We start from the raw sequence: 19918 nt of genomic DNA on the forward strand, positions 1-19918 counted from the left end.
ATAGCTCCCATATATATCTTCGTCCGATTTACTTTTTATTGTGCACCAAACGTCTAATATTTGTCCAAATCGGATGGAATTTGGCACTTACGACCGAATTGAGTCTAGAAGCTAGTATGTCAAATTTGGTGAAGATCGGTTCAGATATATCTATAGCTTCCATATATATTATTCGTCCGATTTGTTATATTTGTTACCCACAACCGTAATATGCACTCCGTAACAACGATATTCAGGGAAATATATCAAATACAACTCAGAAAAATCTTTGCCAAATTTTATCGAGATTGGTTCAGATTTGGATATAGCTCCCATATATATCTTTATCCGATTTCAAATTAATTGTTCACCAAATGGGCAATACAATTCCGAATTTAAAAGATGCAAATGCTTCGGCATATTTAGTCCTTTGAACTTTAAATTATAATTATAATCATAGCGTGTATGATCGAATTCTCCCATAAAAACTTTTAATTGTTATGTGGAGCTCTACTAAATTAGCAAAGTGGTGTAGGGTATCATAAAGTCGGCCCCGCCCGATTTTAAGACTTTCTTTACTGGTTTTATATTAACACAGATTAAAACATTTCTTTAAAACTCAATTTGCAAGATAATTTGCAATAATTCCACAACTGAAATAACAACCCTCGTATCGTATCATGCCAAGTAATTTACTGTGTTTTTTTCAAATTTGTTTATTTTTAAAGTGAACCACGAATGCTTACCCTTTTTATGATCGCTCACTCGCTATTCCCAGTGACTTTTTATAAATATTGAAACAATTAAAGTGGGTTGTTTGTTTTTTTTTTTTTGTTTATTAGTTCGTCTTTCTTTATTATTATGATTGTTGTTGTTGTAGATGTTTATTCAAATGTTCGTTTTGTAGTATAAATTTAAAAACTATAAATATATATAAACTAAACTATAAAAAATAAGAAAAAAAATTGTTTGCACTAAAAAATATTGAAATTGTCGTTTAAGAAGTATAGCAGGCAAAATTTAAATTATTTTAAAATAATAATAAAATAAATGACAAAAAAATATATATAAATATTAAAAAAATAAAAATAAAAGAAAGATCCTAAAATTGTGTTATTTTTTCATAGAACTAAGATTTTTGTTAGAAAAAAATTCTCTAAAGTTGTGGGGTTTTTTTGAGTTGGCGCTTAAACTAAATGCAAAATAATTGAAATAAAAAAATTGAAATTAAATAAAAAAATATTAAATGCTTTCTGTCTTGTTTAATTAAATAGCAACTAATGAAAAATGGAAATATAAGTTACAGAAATTAATGTGTTGGAGGAGAGGGTGGATCTAGTTCTGTTTTGACGAATTGCAAATCTGCAGAACTTTTATGTTAAATTCTTTAATGATTGTCTTCAATTCGACTGGCTTGTTTGACATTCGCCATACAGAACCTTATATCTCTAAAATCATTGATTTTATTTTTTTTTTGTATTTTTTTCTTTACTTTTTTCTATTTTTTTCAATAATTTTGTTTTAAATTCTATATAAAAAAAGAACTATATAATAAAATTGCTAAAATTATTTGATTGCTTAATCAATGATCACAACTCTTATTACAAATATAATTATGTAGTTTATTTTTATTATTATTATTAAAAAAATAATATTTTTTTCGTTATATAGATTGTCTTTTTTATGCGTTTTGTTTGTTGCTGTTGTATAAATATGGTAAATATAAATCATGCCGTATATATGTTTATATATTTTTATTTCATTTTTTTGTATTTTCGAAAATATAATAATAATATTTTTTGAATATTTATTATTATCACTTTTCAAAGTGTTTATATCCCTCACAATACTCATATGTTTGTATGTATGTGTGAGTGTCGTTTTCTTGTAATTTACAAAGAAGTAGTTGCTACTCATCTATGATTTACATGGAATTTGTATTTTTGTAAACCTTTTTTTAGAAAATATTGGTCTTATCAAAAATATTTTTCAAAAATTCATTATCATTTTTCAGTTTTTTTTAGTATTATCGCCACACACTTCTAGTTTAAGATTACATTTAAAAAAATATTATCTTTAATGATTGGCAGAGTTTTTTTTTTTTTCAAAGGCAGATACTCTGAAGGCAGCTCACATAGTAATCTGGAAAAAAGAAGAAAGAAAATGTGGAATTTTAGTAACATATTACATCACTGATGAACTTGAAATCAAGGTTTTCAAAAAAATATTGTTATTATACTAGGGTTCATATCTACAAGTGCTACTCAATCATAAAACAAATAAAAAACGGCGGCAAGTCGAAAATTATATAGCCAAATTGACTGGAAAATTCTAAAAAAATTAGGAGTCTCGTTACGACATATCACAAAAAAAAAAACAAAAAGAAATAGATTAAAAAATCCTGATATAGTGCTCAACTCATTTCGAACCCACGAGGGGCTAGGCAAGGACCTTTAAACCTCCAATATCTGGGGTATTGCTTTTAATGGGGAACTATTCCAAAACCTGGACCTATAAGATTGGAGGCCCATTACTTTTTTTGTCTTGAAAAAAAAAAAACAAGTAAAAAAGCTGTAAGTTCGCCCCGGGCCGAACTTTGAATATCCTCCACCATTTGGAACGAATTTGGCAATTCTCAAAAACATTAAAATCTTTTAAAAATTATGTTAAAATCCTAAAAATACCGAATGTAGCTATTATTTTAGGATCTATACGATGACATCGACGTTCATAGATAACTTTTGCCATAAGTCATCACAATATTCAAATGCGAAACTTAAAAAAATCGGTGAAAATGTCGCCAAAATCACAAAAATACCGAATATCGGGAGGTACCGTTATATGGGGGCTATACAAAGACGTGGGCCTGAACAGACAATTTTCTGTCTTAGGCTGTAGTATCCATTTCGAATTTCAAATACCAAATTTGAAACAATTCCGGTGAATAATGTAGCTCAAATCATCAAAATACCGAATATCGGGAGGTACCGTTATATGGGGCTATACGAAGACGCACAGACAATTTTCTGTCTTAGGCCGTAGTATCCATTTCGAATTTCAAATACCAAAATTTGAAACAACTTCGGTTAATAATGGCGATAAAATCATCAAAATACCGAATATCGGGTGGTACCGTTATGTGGGGGCTATACGAAGACGTGGGCCTGAACAGACAATCTCCTGTCATAGGCTGTTGCATCCATTACGAATATCGAATACCAAATTTGAAAGAATTCTGGTGAATAATGTCGCTAAAATCAACAAAATACCGAATATCGGGAGGTACCGTTATATGGGGGCTATACGAAGACGTGGACCAGCACAGGCAATTTTATGTCATAGGTTGTAGCATCCATTACGAACATCAAATTCCAAATTTGAAACAATTTCGGTGAATAATGTCGCTCATAAAAATACCGAATATCGGGAGGTACCGTTATATGGGGGCTATACGAAGACGTAGATCTGCATAGACAATTTTATGTCATAGGTTGTAGCATCCATTACGAACATCAAATTCCAAATTTGAAACAATTTCGGTGAATAATGTCGCTCATAAAAATACCGAATATCGGGAGGTACCGTTATATGGGGGCTATCCCAAAACGTACATCTACATGGCCCATTTTCAATACCAAAAGTCCTGCAGACATAATATAAATTTGAGTAAAATTTTATCAATCTACTTTATTTCATGCGGAAGCTAGAGTGATTTCCACAGATGGACGGACATCGTTACATCGACATAGAATTTTATGCTGATCAAGAATATATATAAAATGTATATTTCGAGGTGTTACAAACGGAATGACAAACTTAATATACCCTCCATACCGGCTACTTACAAGAAGTATCATATATATAAACCTTTGCTTAGAGTTAGCCGGTGTGGGACATACTCAGAGAAGAAAATCTCAAGCCCTAGCCGAAGAACTGCCACTTGCAAAAAGTATCAAATTTAGAAAACTTTGGTTCGTATTAGCCAGGGAAAATCTCAACCCCCGGCTCTCAACCATCATCATTTTAATGAACTAATTAGACAGGTTATGCAGGTTCCAAGACCCATATCTCTGGACCCAGAATACATAATTGTAGCCTTTTGAGAAAGTAAGAGTGTCAACTATAATTTGACATTAATTTTGTAGACTTCCATAATGGGTCCTTTTTTGACTAATTGGGGGTTTAATCTAAAATCCGTGTCCGAAAAATCGATAACTTTGCTATAACTTCCGAATACCTTTAAATAAATCGATCATGTGACATTTTGGATAAGCATATTCATAAGCTTTCAAACGATACCTATTCTAAGCCGGGTATTGCATCCGGAAATTCAGGTAAAAAATCAGGGGTGAATAGTTTCTTCTGGTACACCAAACGCTCGAAGTAAGCCAAAGAAGCTTTCAACTCTCTTCAAACTTCAAGAAACTTCTCCTCTTGTATTAAAGGTAAAGGCTGAAAGACAAGCGTTTTTCTCGATTTTCGTATCATCGATTTTTGTGTGAGGTTACTTAGTGTAAATTTCTTTCAAAATTTTATTTACAGAAGTTCTAATTTTTCATTATCGTGAAATATTTTACAAACAAAATTCTATGCTCTGAGTCATATACATATTTTTACAAATATTTCAAATGTTTGAAATAATTTTAAAAACACAAACACCGACCAATGGTCAAGTTCACTTTCATTAAAAAATGTTTTATAAGACGCTAATTTGATGGTTTCCGAAAAACACTTAGACAACAACAACAGCAGCAAAACATAAAGCAGCGAACGAATTAAAAGAAACTTACAACAACAACAAAAAACTAATAATAACCGCGATAACTAGTCGAGTTTTAATTTATTTTTAATTGAAGCTATATGTGTGCAGGGCAATAGGGATGACATGATTTGAATTGTTTTTAAGATTTTTTAAAATTTTTTTTAAATACCTAATTTTATGCGAATTATAATTTGGAATGACAGCGCCGATATGAGTGTTTTAAAGATTTTTTTTTAAATTTCTAAAATTGTTATTTTTTTAATTTTAAAGATTAAATACCTAAATTTATGCGAATTAAAAAATATATTTTTTGGCAAAATAATAGAGGCAGAATATGTGTCAAACGAACGCGCCCTTCTTATTAGATGTTCTTATGATTCGGAACGTGGTTATGGCACTACTGTAGTCATAATTCATTGCTCTTTTACCTAATTCTCGTGGTTATATTTGTCGCGATTTTTTTTTTTGAAATTTTATTCAATATCCCAAATTTTGTGTTTTTTTTTCTTTTATTGACATCCCTACTGGGGAATCGCCTCCAGTTACCACAAAACACGAAAAAAATATATTTCTCATGGAATTCTTAATGCCGCTATGCCATGCTTATTTTACGGTATTTTTCATTACGAATTAATTATTATTGCTATTGAGCTCAACGTAAACAATTGTTTTTTTTTTTTTTTGTCAAGAAACGACGAGGAAGTTATGTGGTGCTGTTGAATTATGAAATATTTAATAATCGAACGATATTGGCGAGAGAATATTTGTAAAAAGATCGTTGTCATGGAAAATACTCAGAATAGAGGGATATAATTAAGGATTTTCAATAAAAATGAGATAAGGGGAGTATAACAATTTCAGATAACTCACTTATCCCTAAATGTTCTCTCGAGGAGTGAAATTCCTCTTGGACTTAACGCTACAAATAAATAACTATTATAATAAAATTACACTATGCAACACAATAAATAATTACAGGGAAAATTGTGCAAATTATGAAAGTAGAGCTAAAAATAGGAGACACATGTATCGACATTTCGAAAGCATACATCGCAAAAAGTACCCAAAACAATTAACCCTTTCTTCCACATTTTTAAAATAAAATGAAGCTATTGGACCTGGACATATACAGGGTGAGATGAAAAACTGCAACCAACTTCAGACTACTGTCATTTCTAAGCCACTCGTCCGACAGCTGTTAAAATTATTCCAGTGACAGCACATTATATTTTTTAAAAGCGTACAAAAGCATTTTGGTCAGAATTTTCCAGAAAAAAAGTTGTTCGTGATGTAATTCAAGCGTGATAGTGTGATTTCTTTGGACGGAAGAAAACAGCAACACCAGTAGAAATGGTTCGAAAAGTAAAGAAGCGACTTGATCGAAACCCGCGTCGCAGTGGCCGAAAAATGGCTCGTGAGCTGAACATATCTCAATTTTCCGTTCGGCAAATATTCAAAAGTGAGCCATTGAAATTCCAAAAAGTGCAAGAACTTACACCGCAACAGAAAGAAAATAGACACAAAAGAGCTAAAGAGCTGCTTCGCTTAGCCGAAAGTAGTGAACTGCCGAATTTGGTTTTCTCCGATGAGAAAACATTCGTTGTCCAGCAGTTTGTTAACAAACAAAATGATCGTGTTCACTTGCCAAAGAGATCAGCTGAAAATGTGGTGATGGTGTGGGCCGCCATAACAGCCGATGGTCGCTCTCTGCTCGTATTTATCGACCGTGGCATCAGAATAAATGCCGAATATTACCACGAAAATATTCTGGAGGGTGTATCAAAACGTTGGGCACCCAAACATTTTTGCCGCAGACCTTGGACATTCCAACAGGACTCAGCATCATCGCACAATGGCCACCAAAATCTCCGGATACCATTCCTGTGTTTGGAGTATTTTGGAAAGCAAGGTTGACACTAAAAAATGATAAAGTGTCGATCACCTCAAGCAAGCGCTTCGCCGGGAATGGACCAATATACCACAAAACAAAATTCGGGCAGCGTGTGACAGTTTCATTGGCCATTTGTAGGCCATAATTCGTGCCAAAGTTGACCAATTCAAACAAATCTAAACTTATTCTAAAATTTGATGCTATTTCCGACATTTTTTGCTTTTATTCAATAAAATTTAAATTAAAATTATGGCATTTTACTTTGTTGTCAAATTTGTAGGGTGTCATATAGTCGTCCCCTCCCAACTTCTGACCTTTCTTTTTTCTTTTAAAATATTTTTTCGTGAATTAAAGAAATATTTTTCCGAGTATTTTTTTAAGTTATTTTAATTTGGGGAGTTTAAAAAATATTTTTTTATGAATTGTTAATTTTTAGGAATACTTTAATGGCTACCAAGATTATAATTGAACATTTGTTTTAAGGACGACTTTTGAGGGACTATAAGAGCTTCAATCTTAGGTTTTTAGAAATATTTTTGAGGGTCCATCAGAACTATAATCGTTGTTTTTATTAATGTTATTGAGGGATTATCAGAGCTATGTTTTTTAATATTGTTTTGAGGGCCCTTTAAGCGACAATCTCGAGCTATACCGAGCCAACAACCTGAACTTTTAAAGTTTATTTTTCTTACTTTTTTCAATATTAACAGAAGATGTAGACAAGACTATCCGAGCTGCAGCTTCAGCTTCAAAGTTTTTTTAAATTTTTGCCAAAGACTTTTAAAGCCATAGTTCAAGAGATTTTAATTAAGAGTCTCTCCTTCTTATTTTACATTTAATTTACAAGCAACAACCTCAACGTAATATGCAAATGGTGTAACTTTTTTTCTAAGCTACTCGAGGAACAATTAAGAAAATTTATTCTTATCTGAACGAAATCTTATTCATCCGGAAAATAAATTTGTCTATTGAGAGAATAAAAAGCAGCAACAACGACTACAAAAACAATTGTACAAAATTTTCTAAGCATGATAGGCATAAATCGTTTAAATGAGACCATATTCTCAATTAAAGTTTAGCTTAATTGGCAACCTGTGTCCGACTGCTATCCATATGCCGCCGCCAGTGTCTTGTAATAGACAATTTCTCATTTCGTTGAGTTTATCTCGTTTTGAAGATCATTCTGTTGATCAGATGGGAGGATGAGGAAAAATTGAAGATGAAAATGATGATAGCCGTAGCCCAACTGCGGATTCTTGACGACATTTATGAGAAATTAAGACAATGTATGCGACAGTCGATTATGACAGTTTTTTTTTTGTTTGTTTGTTTTTGATGATGACAATAATGATATTTTAATAACAAGCCAAGTTCAGCCGCACAGCCGGCCAAGTGCGTGTCTGAAAGAGGCGTTCGGTAGATATGTGTAAAAATTGTCACTTAATACTGTTCGTCATTGTCATTTTGTTGGTGTTGTTGTTGCTTTTCTTAATAATTTTTAAATAACAATGGAATAACACCGAAGGAAGGGTGGGCGGCAAGGTTTAAGTGAGGCTTTTATGAGCCAAGGTGTTAATTAAGCGGTGCAGTAAATTTAAACTTAAATACGCGGAAGATAAAAGGTAAAAGTGGGTTTTTAAAAAAATTGTTTCTTAATAATATTGTCAGCTTAAATTGTGTCTTGAAGGTTAAATATGATTTGCCAGATCTTCATGAAACGGACAGATGAAGCGGCTGAAGTTAGAGTCCTGAAATGTCTTGGGGCGTGGACCGAGATAAGGCTAATTTTTAAAGATGCGCCCTATATGGGCACCAAAAACAAAACGAAAGTACAAAGATGTACTACAGGCGGCATTGGGAGAACGGAAAGGGGTTTTGAAGAAATTCGAACAAAAAGTTACGAAGTGTACAAAAAGCTACTAATTTAGTACTATGATGATTTTAAACAGATAGAGCTAAAATCTATACAGGGTATGATGAAAATACTACAACCAACTTAAGACTGCTATCATTTCTAAGCCACTCGTCCAACAGCTTTTAAAATTAGTCCTGTGACAGCTCATTATATTGTTTACAAGCGTAGAAAAGCATTTTGATGAGAATTTTTCAGAAAAAAGGTGTGATATTTGGCTGGCCATCGTTAGAGCACTCCAGCATTTAAATGTAAATAAATCTTTTGTGTTTCGCACCATCGCTCTTTACCGCGATACTAGGAGCGTAGACCGACGTCAAGGAAGTGGACGAAAGAAAACACCAACATCAGCAGAAATGGTTCGAAAAGTAAAGAAGCGACATGATCGAAAACCGCGTCGCAGTAGCCGAAAAATGGCTTGTGAGCTGAACATATCGCAATATTCCATTCGGCAAATAAAGGAAAATAAGCTTGGGGTAAAGCCATTGAAATTCCAAAAAGTGCAAGAACTTACACTGCAACAGAAAGAAAATAGACTCAAAAGAGCTAAAGAGTTGATTCGCTTGGCCGAAAGTGGTGGACTGCCGAATTTGATTTTCTCCGCTGAGTCAACATTCGTTGTTCAGCAGTTTGTAAACAAACAAACTGATCGTGGTTACTTGCCAAAGAGGTCAGCTGAAAATGTGCACCTTCGGTTGGCCACCAGAACTCAAGCGCCGGCTATGGTGATGATGTGGGCCGCCATAACAGCCAATGGTCGCTCTCCGCTCGTATTAATCGACCATGGCATCAGAATAAATACCAAATATTATCGCGAAAATATTCCAAAGGGTGCCTTGAACACGCAAACATTTTGGCCGCAGACATTGGACACTCCAACAGGACTCAGCACCGTCGCAATCAGCACGCGCCACCCAAGAATGGTTACAAAATGAGGTTTCTGGCTTCATTTCCAGCGCACAATGGCCACCAAAATCTACGGATACCAATCCGTTGGACTATTGTGTCTGGAGTATTTTGGAAAGCAAGGTTGGCACCTCAAGCAAGCGCTTCGCCGGGAATGGGCCAAAATCCGCAGAGCAACATTCGGGCAGCGTGTGACGGTTTCATTGGCCGTTTGAAGGCTATAATTCGTGCCAAAGGTGACCAATTCGAACAAATCTAAACTTATTCTAGAATTTCATGCTATTTCCGACATAGTTTGCTTTAATTCAATAAAATTTAAAAAAATGTAAATATTATGGCTTTTGGCTTTGTTGCAGCTAGTCCTTGAATATATTTTCCTAAAAAAATCAGAGTTATTGTTCTGACTGTCCTTGATACAAATATTTTTAAAATATTCTGACGGTTTTTGGAGAAATATTTCTTAAAAAAATGAACCATTATGGTTGACTTCAAAAATTCCGAATTGTTGCTATGACAGTCGCCCGAAAATTTTGTCTTAAAAATTTAGTCTTAAAATTGAAGATTAGGATATGATAACGTTAGGTTGCAACAGAACGGTGCTACGTGCCAAACAACTATGTTAAGAAAAAATAATTTTTGGGAAAAAATCATAAAAAAATTATTAAAATTAAATTACTATTCTTAAAAACTTTACTAATATTTAATTTAATTTATCATTCATTTTTGACGGACCTTACCTATACGTCACCCCTACCTCCCCATGATTGACAAGTCGTTGTGTGTTTGTCAAAAGTGAATTTATCTTGTTTTTTAATTGTTATTGTCAGTTAGTTGCACGAGCAACCTCAATATCCATTATCTTTAAGTAAATTTCGAAACACCACATAACGAAGAGGAGAAACACCTTAATTTTTTTTTTCAAACATTTATTGCTCCACTTTTATGTTGAGTTTGAAACATGTCTACTACGAAGCGCTTTCAACATATGTCGTTTGAAGAAGATGTTTTACAATCTCTTTCGATAAGATTAGATATGAAATTGTAAGTGAACAAAACAATAAAAAAAAGAAATTGAAATTGGGTTTGAACTTCTGTTTGACAATAAATTCCAGGGTGGCATAAAATTACAGTGAAATCAAGAAGTATGTATAATAAAATCACGTCACGTAAAGTCTTGGTTATTGAGCGTTGTGGCGAGGTGTAATCATGTTTTAAGGTGTGGAATCTGAAAAATGTATGCAATGAGCCGTATGGAAATTTTAGAGAAAATTGGGAAATTTGTCATAAAACGTGACGTAAATTGTACCAGCCGAGGATTAACCACGTGTTAGAGTGCCGAACCTGGGTAGTGCGCAATATGTCCTCCATTCCAGGAAAAAATGGGAAATTTAAAAAAAATACCGACTAGAAAAGAAGACATATAATTGGTGGGTGAAATTTATGCTAAAATAAGAAAAAAAATATACCATAGAAAAAGCTTTGAATTCTGAGATCTCGTCGTTATGCCAAATACAAAGCTAATATTGAAGATTATTTTTAGAAAGAATTTCTATATCCAGATAATCCCAAATTTTAAATTATCGTACAACATTGTGGTTATAACGCCATGAGGACATAGCTTAGCTGCAATCATCCCATATATATAGAGATATTTATATCACTTCCTTAACGGATCGTAATTAATTGATTATTAACAGAATCACAAACTCTTAAATCCCATTCATGGTGTTGAGGACATGGAAGCATGCTAGTATTTAAAATGTCATTTATCCAACGTTTTCGTATTCTTCGTCCACAGACACTACCTGACAACCTATCAACGTCAGCAGTTGGTCTTATCGCTCTAAACAGATCTTTATCAAAAAGAAAAAGTGATATTTTTGTTTATATTGAACCCATAAAGATTCCGACAATCACTTAGAGACAATTGTTGTGTCTGAAATAAAAAAGTGAAACCTATTTAATTATAGTTTATGGCAACAATTTATTTTTTTTTTTCCTATGGATTTTGTTATTTTGTTTTCTATGCACTTTTTTTTATTTTAGAAATAAAAATAACGTTTTCGGTCCAAATAAAGTGGAAAAAGAACATGTAGAATATTTGGAATTCCAATAAAGCTATTGACAGCAAACTTGCTAGCCAGATGGGCTTACGGGTCGCCTTATATAGGCCTTGGTATAGACCTATGGCAACTGGCAAGCCGAGCATGAAGGTCATGGTTTTTTATATCCTCCACTAGAACTCCGACATAAAAGATGAATAGATATATGTCATTTGCGACGCTTCTTTAATTTTTGGTATTGAAAATGGGATATATGGGTTCAGACTTAGATATAGTCCCTCCTATAATGGTACAATTTCGAACGGAATCAACCCTAATATATAATGGAGAAATATTATTCTGCCTCTGCAAAAAAATTTTCCTTATGAGTCCACCAGCCATATATATTTTCGGCCGATTTCGTATATTTGATGGATAAAATTTGGAATGTGTTATGGAATTTGGTGCAAAAATTAATTTGTCAAATTATATTGGAATTGGTTGTATTTGGATATATTTCGTATTTGATGTAGCAAATCAACTATGTATCTCCAATTTCAATGAAGTTTGGAAAATATAACGGAATTTGGTACAAAAGTAAATTTGTCAAATTATATAGAAATCGGTGCAGATTTGACACACACACAATATGTATGTCCGATTCCAATGAAATCAGAATGTGTAACGGAATTTGGTATAAAAATCAATTTACCAAATTACATTGAAATCGATTCAGATTGGATATGGTTCTCACACATGTTTTCGGTCGATGTCTTGTATTTGGTGAATGAAATTTGGAATCTGTGATGGAATTTGGTCTACATATTTATTTGTCAAATTATATTGAAATCAGATAAGGTTGGATATAGCTCTCATGTATATTTTTGTCCGATTTCGTGTATTTGATGCTCAAAACAAGCTATGAATTTCAAATTCCAACAAAGTTTGGAAAGTATAACGGAATTTGGTACAAAAATAGATTTGTGAAATCGATTCAGATTTGGATATAGCTCTCATATATTTTCTCATTCAATTCAATGTAATTATTTGCTATAAAGGGGCTTTAGCGGCACCTTCAAATGCTCGGTATTTAGAAAGTTTCAGTCGCAATTTTTAACCGAATTCGTTTGAAGTTAGGTATATAGGTATTTATAATTTATTTTTTAGGTATCTAGTTGTTCGAGCTGTTAAACCCATATGGAGGAGGTACCAGAAGTGGTGGACTGATATCTATCCTCTTTAAAATCAAATCTTGTAGTAATATTGGAATGTATGAAATTACGGAAGTATCAGATGCTTATTTCGCATTTTATGACCCTTTTTTGGGGGAGGTACCAGAAGAATTGGATTGATATATATCATCTACATAACAGATCTTGTGAGGTTCTGAAAGGAGTGGGCCGATATATATTCTATATCTTCACACCATATCTTGTGTTAATGAAAATATTAGGATGTCTAAAATTCGAAGAGATTTGAAATTTATAGTTTTTACCCGTTATGGGTATAGGAACAATAAAGAGTCGCCCGTTCAATTCGATCTTTATGTCATGTCTTGTAAAAGTGGAAATTGACGGGAATTCCCGATTCTCTCTTTTTTCTTAGAGATTTGAAAGGCCTATTTTTTCACAAAAGACTATAGGGAAATTATTCGCAAAAATACAATTGAATAATTATATAGACGACCAAGTTTATCTATATACATAAAAAAGAGTAGCGAAATTGCTGACGGACTGAGAATCAACGCCAAGACCAAACGAATGAAGCTAGAATCTTGCACGAGTCTTTTTGTCAATTTTGATACGTAGGCCAGTGATAATACGATTTGGTATTGAGTGAACAGATAGTGCTTGAAATCTGGTATTAGAGCCCCTGTTCATGTGTAACCTGGTGGTGGTTTCGGAAATCTGTACTAAAATTGTACGAAATGTACTGAATTGTACTATATTTGCTATTGGGTGAATGAATAGTGCTGAAATACTCAAATTTGATATTTAGATTACTGATGGTATCTGTGTGTGAGATTTGGAGGTGGTTTGAAAATGTTTCCTAATTTGTACAAAAAGTACTAAATTTTGTATTGGGTGAATGGATAGGGCTGGAATGCTGAAATTTGATATTGACGTCACTTTTGGTATCTGAGGTTGAGATATGGAAATGTGTACTATAATTCACAAAAAGTACTAATTAGTACTAAATTTAGAGCTGAAAGCCTGATATATAGTCACTGTCTGTAGTGAAGATTTTGAGTTGGTTTCGGAAATGTGTGGAGGTGGTTTTGAAAATGAGTGCCATAATTGTTCGAAAAGTGGTAAGTGTAACTAAATTCATTGGCTGGAATCCCAGAATTTAATATCGAGATCACTACTTAAGTCTAAGGTGGAGATAAGGAGCTGGGTTTGGAAATGCGTACTATAGTTGTTCGAAAAGTACAAAATTGAACTAAATTTATCTTCGGGTGTAGGCACAGGACTGGAATACTCAAATTTGATATTGAGATCTCTGTTGGTATCTGAAATTGAGATATGAAGCTGATTTTGGATTTGGCTGGAATCCCGGAATTTAATATCGAGGTCACTGCTTAAGTCTAAGGTGGAGATAAGGAGCTGGGTTTGGAAATGCGTACTATAGTTGTTCGAAGAGTACAAAATTGAACTAAATTTATCATCGGGTGTTGCACACGGCTGGAATACTCAAATTTGATATTGAGGTCTCTGTTGGTATCTGAAATTGAGATATGGAGCTGATTTTGGAAATGTGTACTATAATTGTTCGAAAAGTACTAAATTGTACTAATTTTGTGTCACTGTTGGTGTCTAGGATGAAAAGATGTTTTGAGTGAGTGTATATAGCTGAATTACCGAAATTTGATATTGACGTCAGTGGTTGCTTCTATTGTTTACATATGGAGACGTACAAATAGTTTTGAACAGAACATTTTACTAATATCCTTCACCATAAACTTCAAAATGAAAAAAAAAAAATGTCAAGACTTTTTTGGTGTAAAAGGTAATGATTTTCCTATTATTCTTTCCGAAAAATGGAAAAAAACTTGAATAATATGTAACACCTTGTAAGTCTGAAAATTTAGTACGATCATTAAAAAAAAATGTCAAATCAAACGAATTGTGCTGTTGGAACGAATTTTAAAATTTTCAGCTGGTCTTTTTGCTGACGTAATAGCGAGCTCTTGCTAATAATCAATAAATGAAAAATAAATATGCAGATCGACTTTTAGTAATGAAAGGTCCTCAAGTCGAAATCCACAAAGTCGATCTTCGATATTGATTTTGAGATCATGCATGTTTGGTGGACTTTTTCAATTTCATACAAGCCACATAAAATGAAACCATTTGCGTATTTTTTAGTCCTATATTACATATTTGTAACAGTAAAAATCGAAAATCGTAATTGGATAAATTCGAAATATTAAAAAGTAGAACTTTGAGTTAAAGGTGATATTGGACATACCAATTGAAATTTATTTGAACTAGAGATACCAAAGGCGGCCTTAAATTAATTGTTGGTACTTAAAATTCGAATACGACTATTTGTTAAACCACCAAAATACTTTTATCTTTTGGCGAAAGGACTCCTCAATAATCTAAAATCTACTTTGGTTTGAAAGTCAAAATAGAAAATCGACTTTAGACTAATTCGACAAAGTCCAATTGCATTTTTATACCCTACACCACAAGGAGGTCAGGGTATTATGTCTTTGTGCATTTGTTTGTAATAGGCAGCAGGAAACGATATAGACCCATAGTTCCTTTTGATGATCTGCATAGAATCACCGTCCGTCCGTCTGTTCATGTATTTTGGTAAACAAAGTACAGTTCGCATATATTGCCCTATCCAGATGAAATTTTGCACAACTCAGTTGTTTGGACCAAGGACGAACCCTATTGCAATTGGAGATAATCGGTCAAAATTTAGATATAGCTCCCATATATATCTTCGTCCGATTTGGCTTTTATTGTGCACCAAACGTGTAATGTCAGTCCGAATGGTATGGAATCTTGCATATACACCCAAATTAGTCGGCCCCGCCCGACTTTAAGACTTTCTTTACTGGTTCCAATTTAGAATTTAATTCAAAAAAAAAGAAAATCTTATTTGGATTGCTGTTTTCATTTGGCATTCACTTCTTAACGCCATACAAAAACTGGCTCTGAAAGATCGAATTTTTATTGAAAATCAAGAAAATCTAAATAATATTTTTGACTTCCTTAGCCCATAAAGTTCTCTTAAATCTTTATTCGTCTAGATTGAAATTCTTCTCATTTCTTCTGGATTTTATTTCGATTTTATGGTCAGCTATTTATCTATCTCTCGTTCTCTGCCCATTAATACCAAATTGAATTGAAAACCTGTCTTACGTTGTGTTTCAGTTGAATACAGGTAGCCCTGTGGACAACAACCTGTATTACGTTTCGATGGGTTTCGTTTTTTTGTTTTTCGTTCAATGGGCGGCTGATTGGTCCCGACCAAAGTGTGCTGGTTTTCAGATCTTCTTCCCCCATTGCCCAGCACTTAACAAGAATTTGGAAATGAAAGAAAAGAAACGAAAGAAAATAAATTATGGTCCGGCCAGAAGAAGAAATACCATTATATTAAGATGCAAATAGCCATGAACTTGTTTTAAGATTTCGTTTTGGGCCTTTTGTTTTAATGTTTTTTTTTTTTTTTGGTTTTGGGGGACTAGAGATGAAGAGCTATGTGAAAACAAATCACAGTTAAAGAAATACCTATGGAGAAGTGAGGAGGGAGGGGGAGATATATATAAAGAGAAGCTTGTTAAACCTGTTTTGTGATGAAGACTATCATCGTCGGCACGACAACGACATTGTGTAAAGAAGATCTTTGGCCATAGATAGTTCACCTGGAAACAAGCAGCCAACCTCGTGAAGCCAGCCAAGATCCATTATATTTATGTGAGTCTTTTGTCTCTCTACATATTGTTATGTGAGAGTGTGCGTGTGTGTGTAGAAGATAAATAGGGTTCCATTGTTGTAACTAGTTATTCATTCTGATCAATACAATATGTAGATATGGTTTGGCTTGGCAAGAAGCAGCAGAAGTGTGGCAAGGCGCATGCGCAGCCATATTGAATTTCTTAGTTGGCTTGTGTGTTTTTTTATCTGTGTTATAAGGTAAGAATGCCTGGCCCATGTAATGCCAAGCCAAGCATTATAGGGTTTCTTCGAAACCAAATTCGAAAACAATAACAACAACAACAACCATGGTTTGTGGTTGTTGTTTCTGAATTTCGAAAGAGTTTTTTGTTTTCCACTCTCTCCCTCTCTCTCTCTCTCTGGGGCTAGCTTTCTCTTGCCTTGATATTGCTAGCAAATTGGGAGTAACAATTTTCATGTTGCCTCTGCTTTCTCACTCTCTCTCTCCCTTTTTCCCAGACTATTTTTTATTATTATTTGACTCAAGTGACTTGAGTGAAATTTCTCTCTCTCTCTCTCTCTCTCCGAATTTGGAGTTTAATTTTTGAGTTGTTTTGTGTGGTTTGCATGAGGCCTTCCCTCCTCACAATTTTTTTTAGCATTTTTCTTTGAATTTGAAAAAAAAAATAAAAATTTAGATTTTTTGGATTTTTTTTTAATTTTTTTGTTAAATTTATACAATTTTTATTAGGTTTTTTTTGTTTGGGGGTTGGTATTCTCTTAGCTTAATTTAAAAATTAGGGGTATTTTTGCATGTTTTGTGGCATTTCGATTTTCTAAAAATTATTTTTTTATATAAAAAATATATTTTTTTCGTTTCGTAAAAATTTGTTATCTATAAAAATTGTTGTGTCTTGTGGTCGGTCGTCTTGTCTTACTTAATACTTCTAACAAAAAATAGAAATAATTAAAAAAAACCTCACAGCAATTTTGTGATATTTTCCTTTTTGTCTCGTCGTCATTGTCTTTCCCCAAAAAATTGATGTCTATCTTGTCGTTATAGCTCCCGCCCTTTTTTTCCGAGTTCGATTTTAAAAGTAGTTCGTTTTTTGTAAAATTATTTAAAAAAAATGTCTTTAAATTAATTTAAAAATTACTGATATCAAAGAAATTCATACATATTTCATGTTGTGGTTGGTTGTTAGGTTGGTTGGTGGTGTTCGTTGATGATGGCGTCGTTGCTGGCACACCCACTTAGGGCTCCATGCGTTGCTTGAGACTTGTATTAACACCCAATTCGTGTGAGAGATCAGCTATCACTTCTTTGTAGATCAAGGGATCGATGTTTTTGCCCAACTGATAGAGCAAAAACCAATCGCCAATGTTGCATTGTTTGGCCACAGCCTCCACTTCATCGACTTCGGCCAGGCGGGAACGGGCACGCAACAATAGATGTCTCAATTTGGGACCCATTACAACGGCAATGCGATAGACCAAAGAGATGCCAGACAAAATTGACAAAATGATAAACCAGAACCACAAGAAGACATAGATTTTCTCGTTGACAATGTTGAGGGGCAGCACACAGAGACCATCGAATTTCTGCACCGAACCGGAAGGACCATATTTGTGGAATGTACATTTGGTGACTTTGGGAAAGACTCGGGCCATGGGGTCAATGCGCTCATCCGGCTCCATTTCGGTGAATTTCAAGACATCACTGCCATAGGTGGAGAATTCGCCATCCAAAAAGAAGTCCACAAAATAAATCTGGCCAATGACGTTGATAAAGTTTAGGGCCTCGCACAGGAAGAAACGGAATGCATAGAAGTTGTGGCGATTCAGATTGTCCACAAAGTATTGGACCAAAATACGTTTGCGATCCTTTTTACACTCATCATTGACAATGGGGCTGTTCAGGTCCATGACCAACATTTTCAAACGTCCACCTTCCCAGGACTTCCACAAATAGCGCGGCACATAGAACAATATGGCCTGGAAGAACAGCACAAAACACACCCACTGATAGTATTTGTGGTACTTCACCTCATCCTCGCCCTCAACATGCGAGCCCACACCGGGCTGCACAACATCGCGGCCCGTCACACCCGTCAAACGTTCTGGCACCGTAAATGTGGAGTAAATCCAGCAATAGGTGTCCATAACACCCAAGGGGATCTCGTCCACAATACAATCGATGGGGTCACCAATATACTGGCGGGAGGTCACCAGCAATGAGAAGGCAATCAATATGATTACCGTCGCCTTGTAATGCATGCGGAAGACATTGTTGTCGATGCAGACCTGATCGATCTTCAGCAGCCCCTTGACGGAGCCAAAAACATCAAACATCTTGCCGTTTGGGTTTTAAAACAAAAATCACAGAATAGTTTTTCTTTCTTTCGTTTGCACAATTCTCCTCAAGTCTCAGTCTCTTTTTGCTTGGCGGAACAGTGTTTGTATTCCCTTAGCCACCGGTGGATTCTTTTTCTTTTCCCGAAAACAAAAATTCGAACCAAAAAAAAAATTAAAACGTAAACCGAACAACGTGGGTCTCTCACTTAAACTTCATATTAATAGCGGGTTGGTTTGGCAAATTCCGATATCTTCTTCTCCAGTTTTAGACCGACGCGCTTCGAAAATTTTGAAATTTTTCTTCTCAACAAAACTTCATTTAAAAAACTGCTAAATTATTCTCTAAAACGAGATAATCATTTGATGGAGATAATTTCACTTCTTGTTGTTTCTATTATTATGATTTTTGTTGCTGTTGCTTTTTTGTTTATTAGCGACGACGTTAGACGGACGCTGTCACACCGTCACTTAAACGCTCTGTTCGAATAGAAGATTTCAACTGGTTGACTGGATCTCCAAAGAGTGGTTATGCGGCAATTTTACTTATCACACGAATTGAGTGGATTTTGTTGTTGCTGCCGTCACACACACACTCACTCACAGCTCTCTCGCTCTCTTTGGTGTCTGAAACACACACTCAGGCAAAATGCCTTGGTGTGGGTAAACAGCAGAGAGAAATATAATCTACAAATGTGTTGGTGCGCGTCCAACCTAACTCATGGCTCAGCAAACATGGGCAAACAACAGGTATGCACTCCTTTTTGTTCAAAACACACAGATACAGCATTCGGAGCTGGTATTCTGTGTATGAGTGTGTGTGTTCGCGCTGGCCTGCAACATAAATTCACTCATCCTAATCTCATCTTAATGTACACACTTTTATTGCATTGTCTGAGCCGCGGGTTTTTTCTCACATTCTTTAAGTCCCACACCTCAGGTACCCTAACGAACGAATGGCTTGGGTTATTTTTCATCCATGGTGTACACAAAAATTTCCTCACATCTTTCCCAAAGTACACATACATATGTTGTATGGCTGTGTGTGTGTGTGTGTGATTTTGGTGGGGTGGATCATGTTTAGGCTGCATTCCGTGTTGTTGCTATTTTCAGAGATGCCCAAACCTAAGGTCTTATCTCATAAATATGAATACCTATTACCCGACCAACCAAAGGTAA

General features: G+C 34.5%; 1 protein-coding gene across 1 annotated transcript; it reads right to left on the minus strand.

Moving 5' to 3' along the window:
- Positions 1-1015: 1015 nt before the first annotated feature.
- On the minus strand, positions 1016-19248 carry LOC101887378 (innexin inx2). Its single transcript, XM_005176291.4, has 2 exons — positions 17566-19248; positions 1016-2121 (listed from the first exon to the last, which is right to left on the minus strand). The coding sequence occupies exon 1, from the start codon at positions 18737-18739 to the stop codon at positions 17642-17644; it is 1098 nt and encodes a 365-aa protein (XP_005176348.1). The 5' UTR covers positions 18740-19248; the 3' UTR covers positions 1016-2121; positions 17566-17641.
- Positions 19249-19918: the final 670 nt, after the last annotated feature.

Source organism: Musca domestica, unplaced genomic scaffold (assembly GCF_030504385.1).
Source record: "Musca domestica strain aabys unplaced genomic scaffold, Musca_domestica.polishedcontigs.V.1.1 2, whole genome shotgun sequence".
Taxonomy (NCBI): Eukaryota; Metazoa; Arthropoda; class Insecta; order Diptera; family Muscidae; genus Musca; species Musca domestica.

Excerpts from the sequence above, each read along its gene's own strand:
- LOC101887378 (XM_005176291.4), bottom strand. The coding sequence starts at position 18,739 with ATGTTTGATGTTTTTGGCTCCGTCAAGGGGCTGCTGAAGATCGATCAG.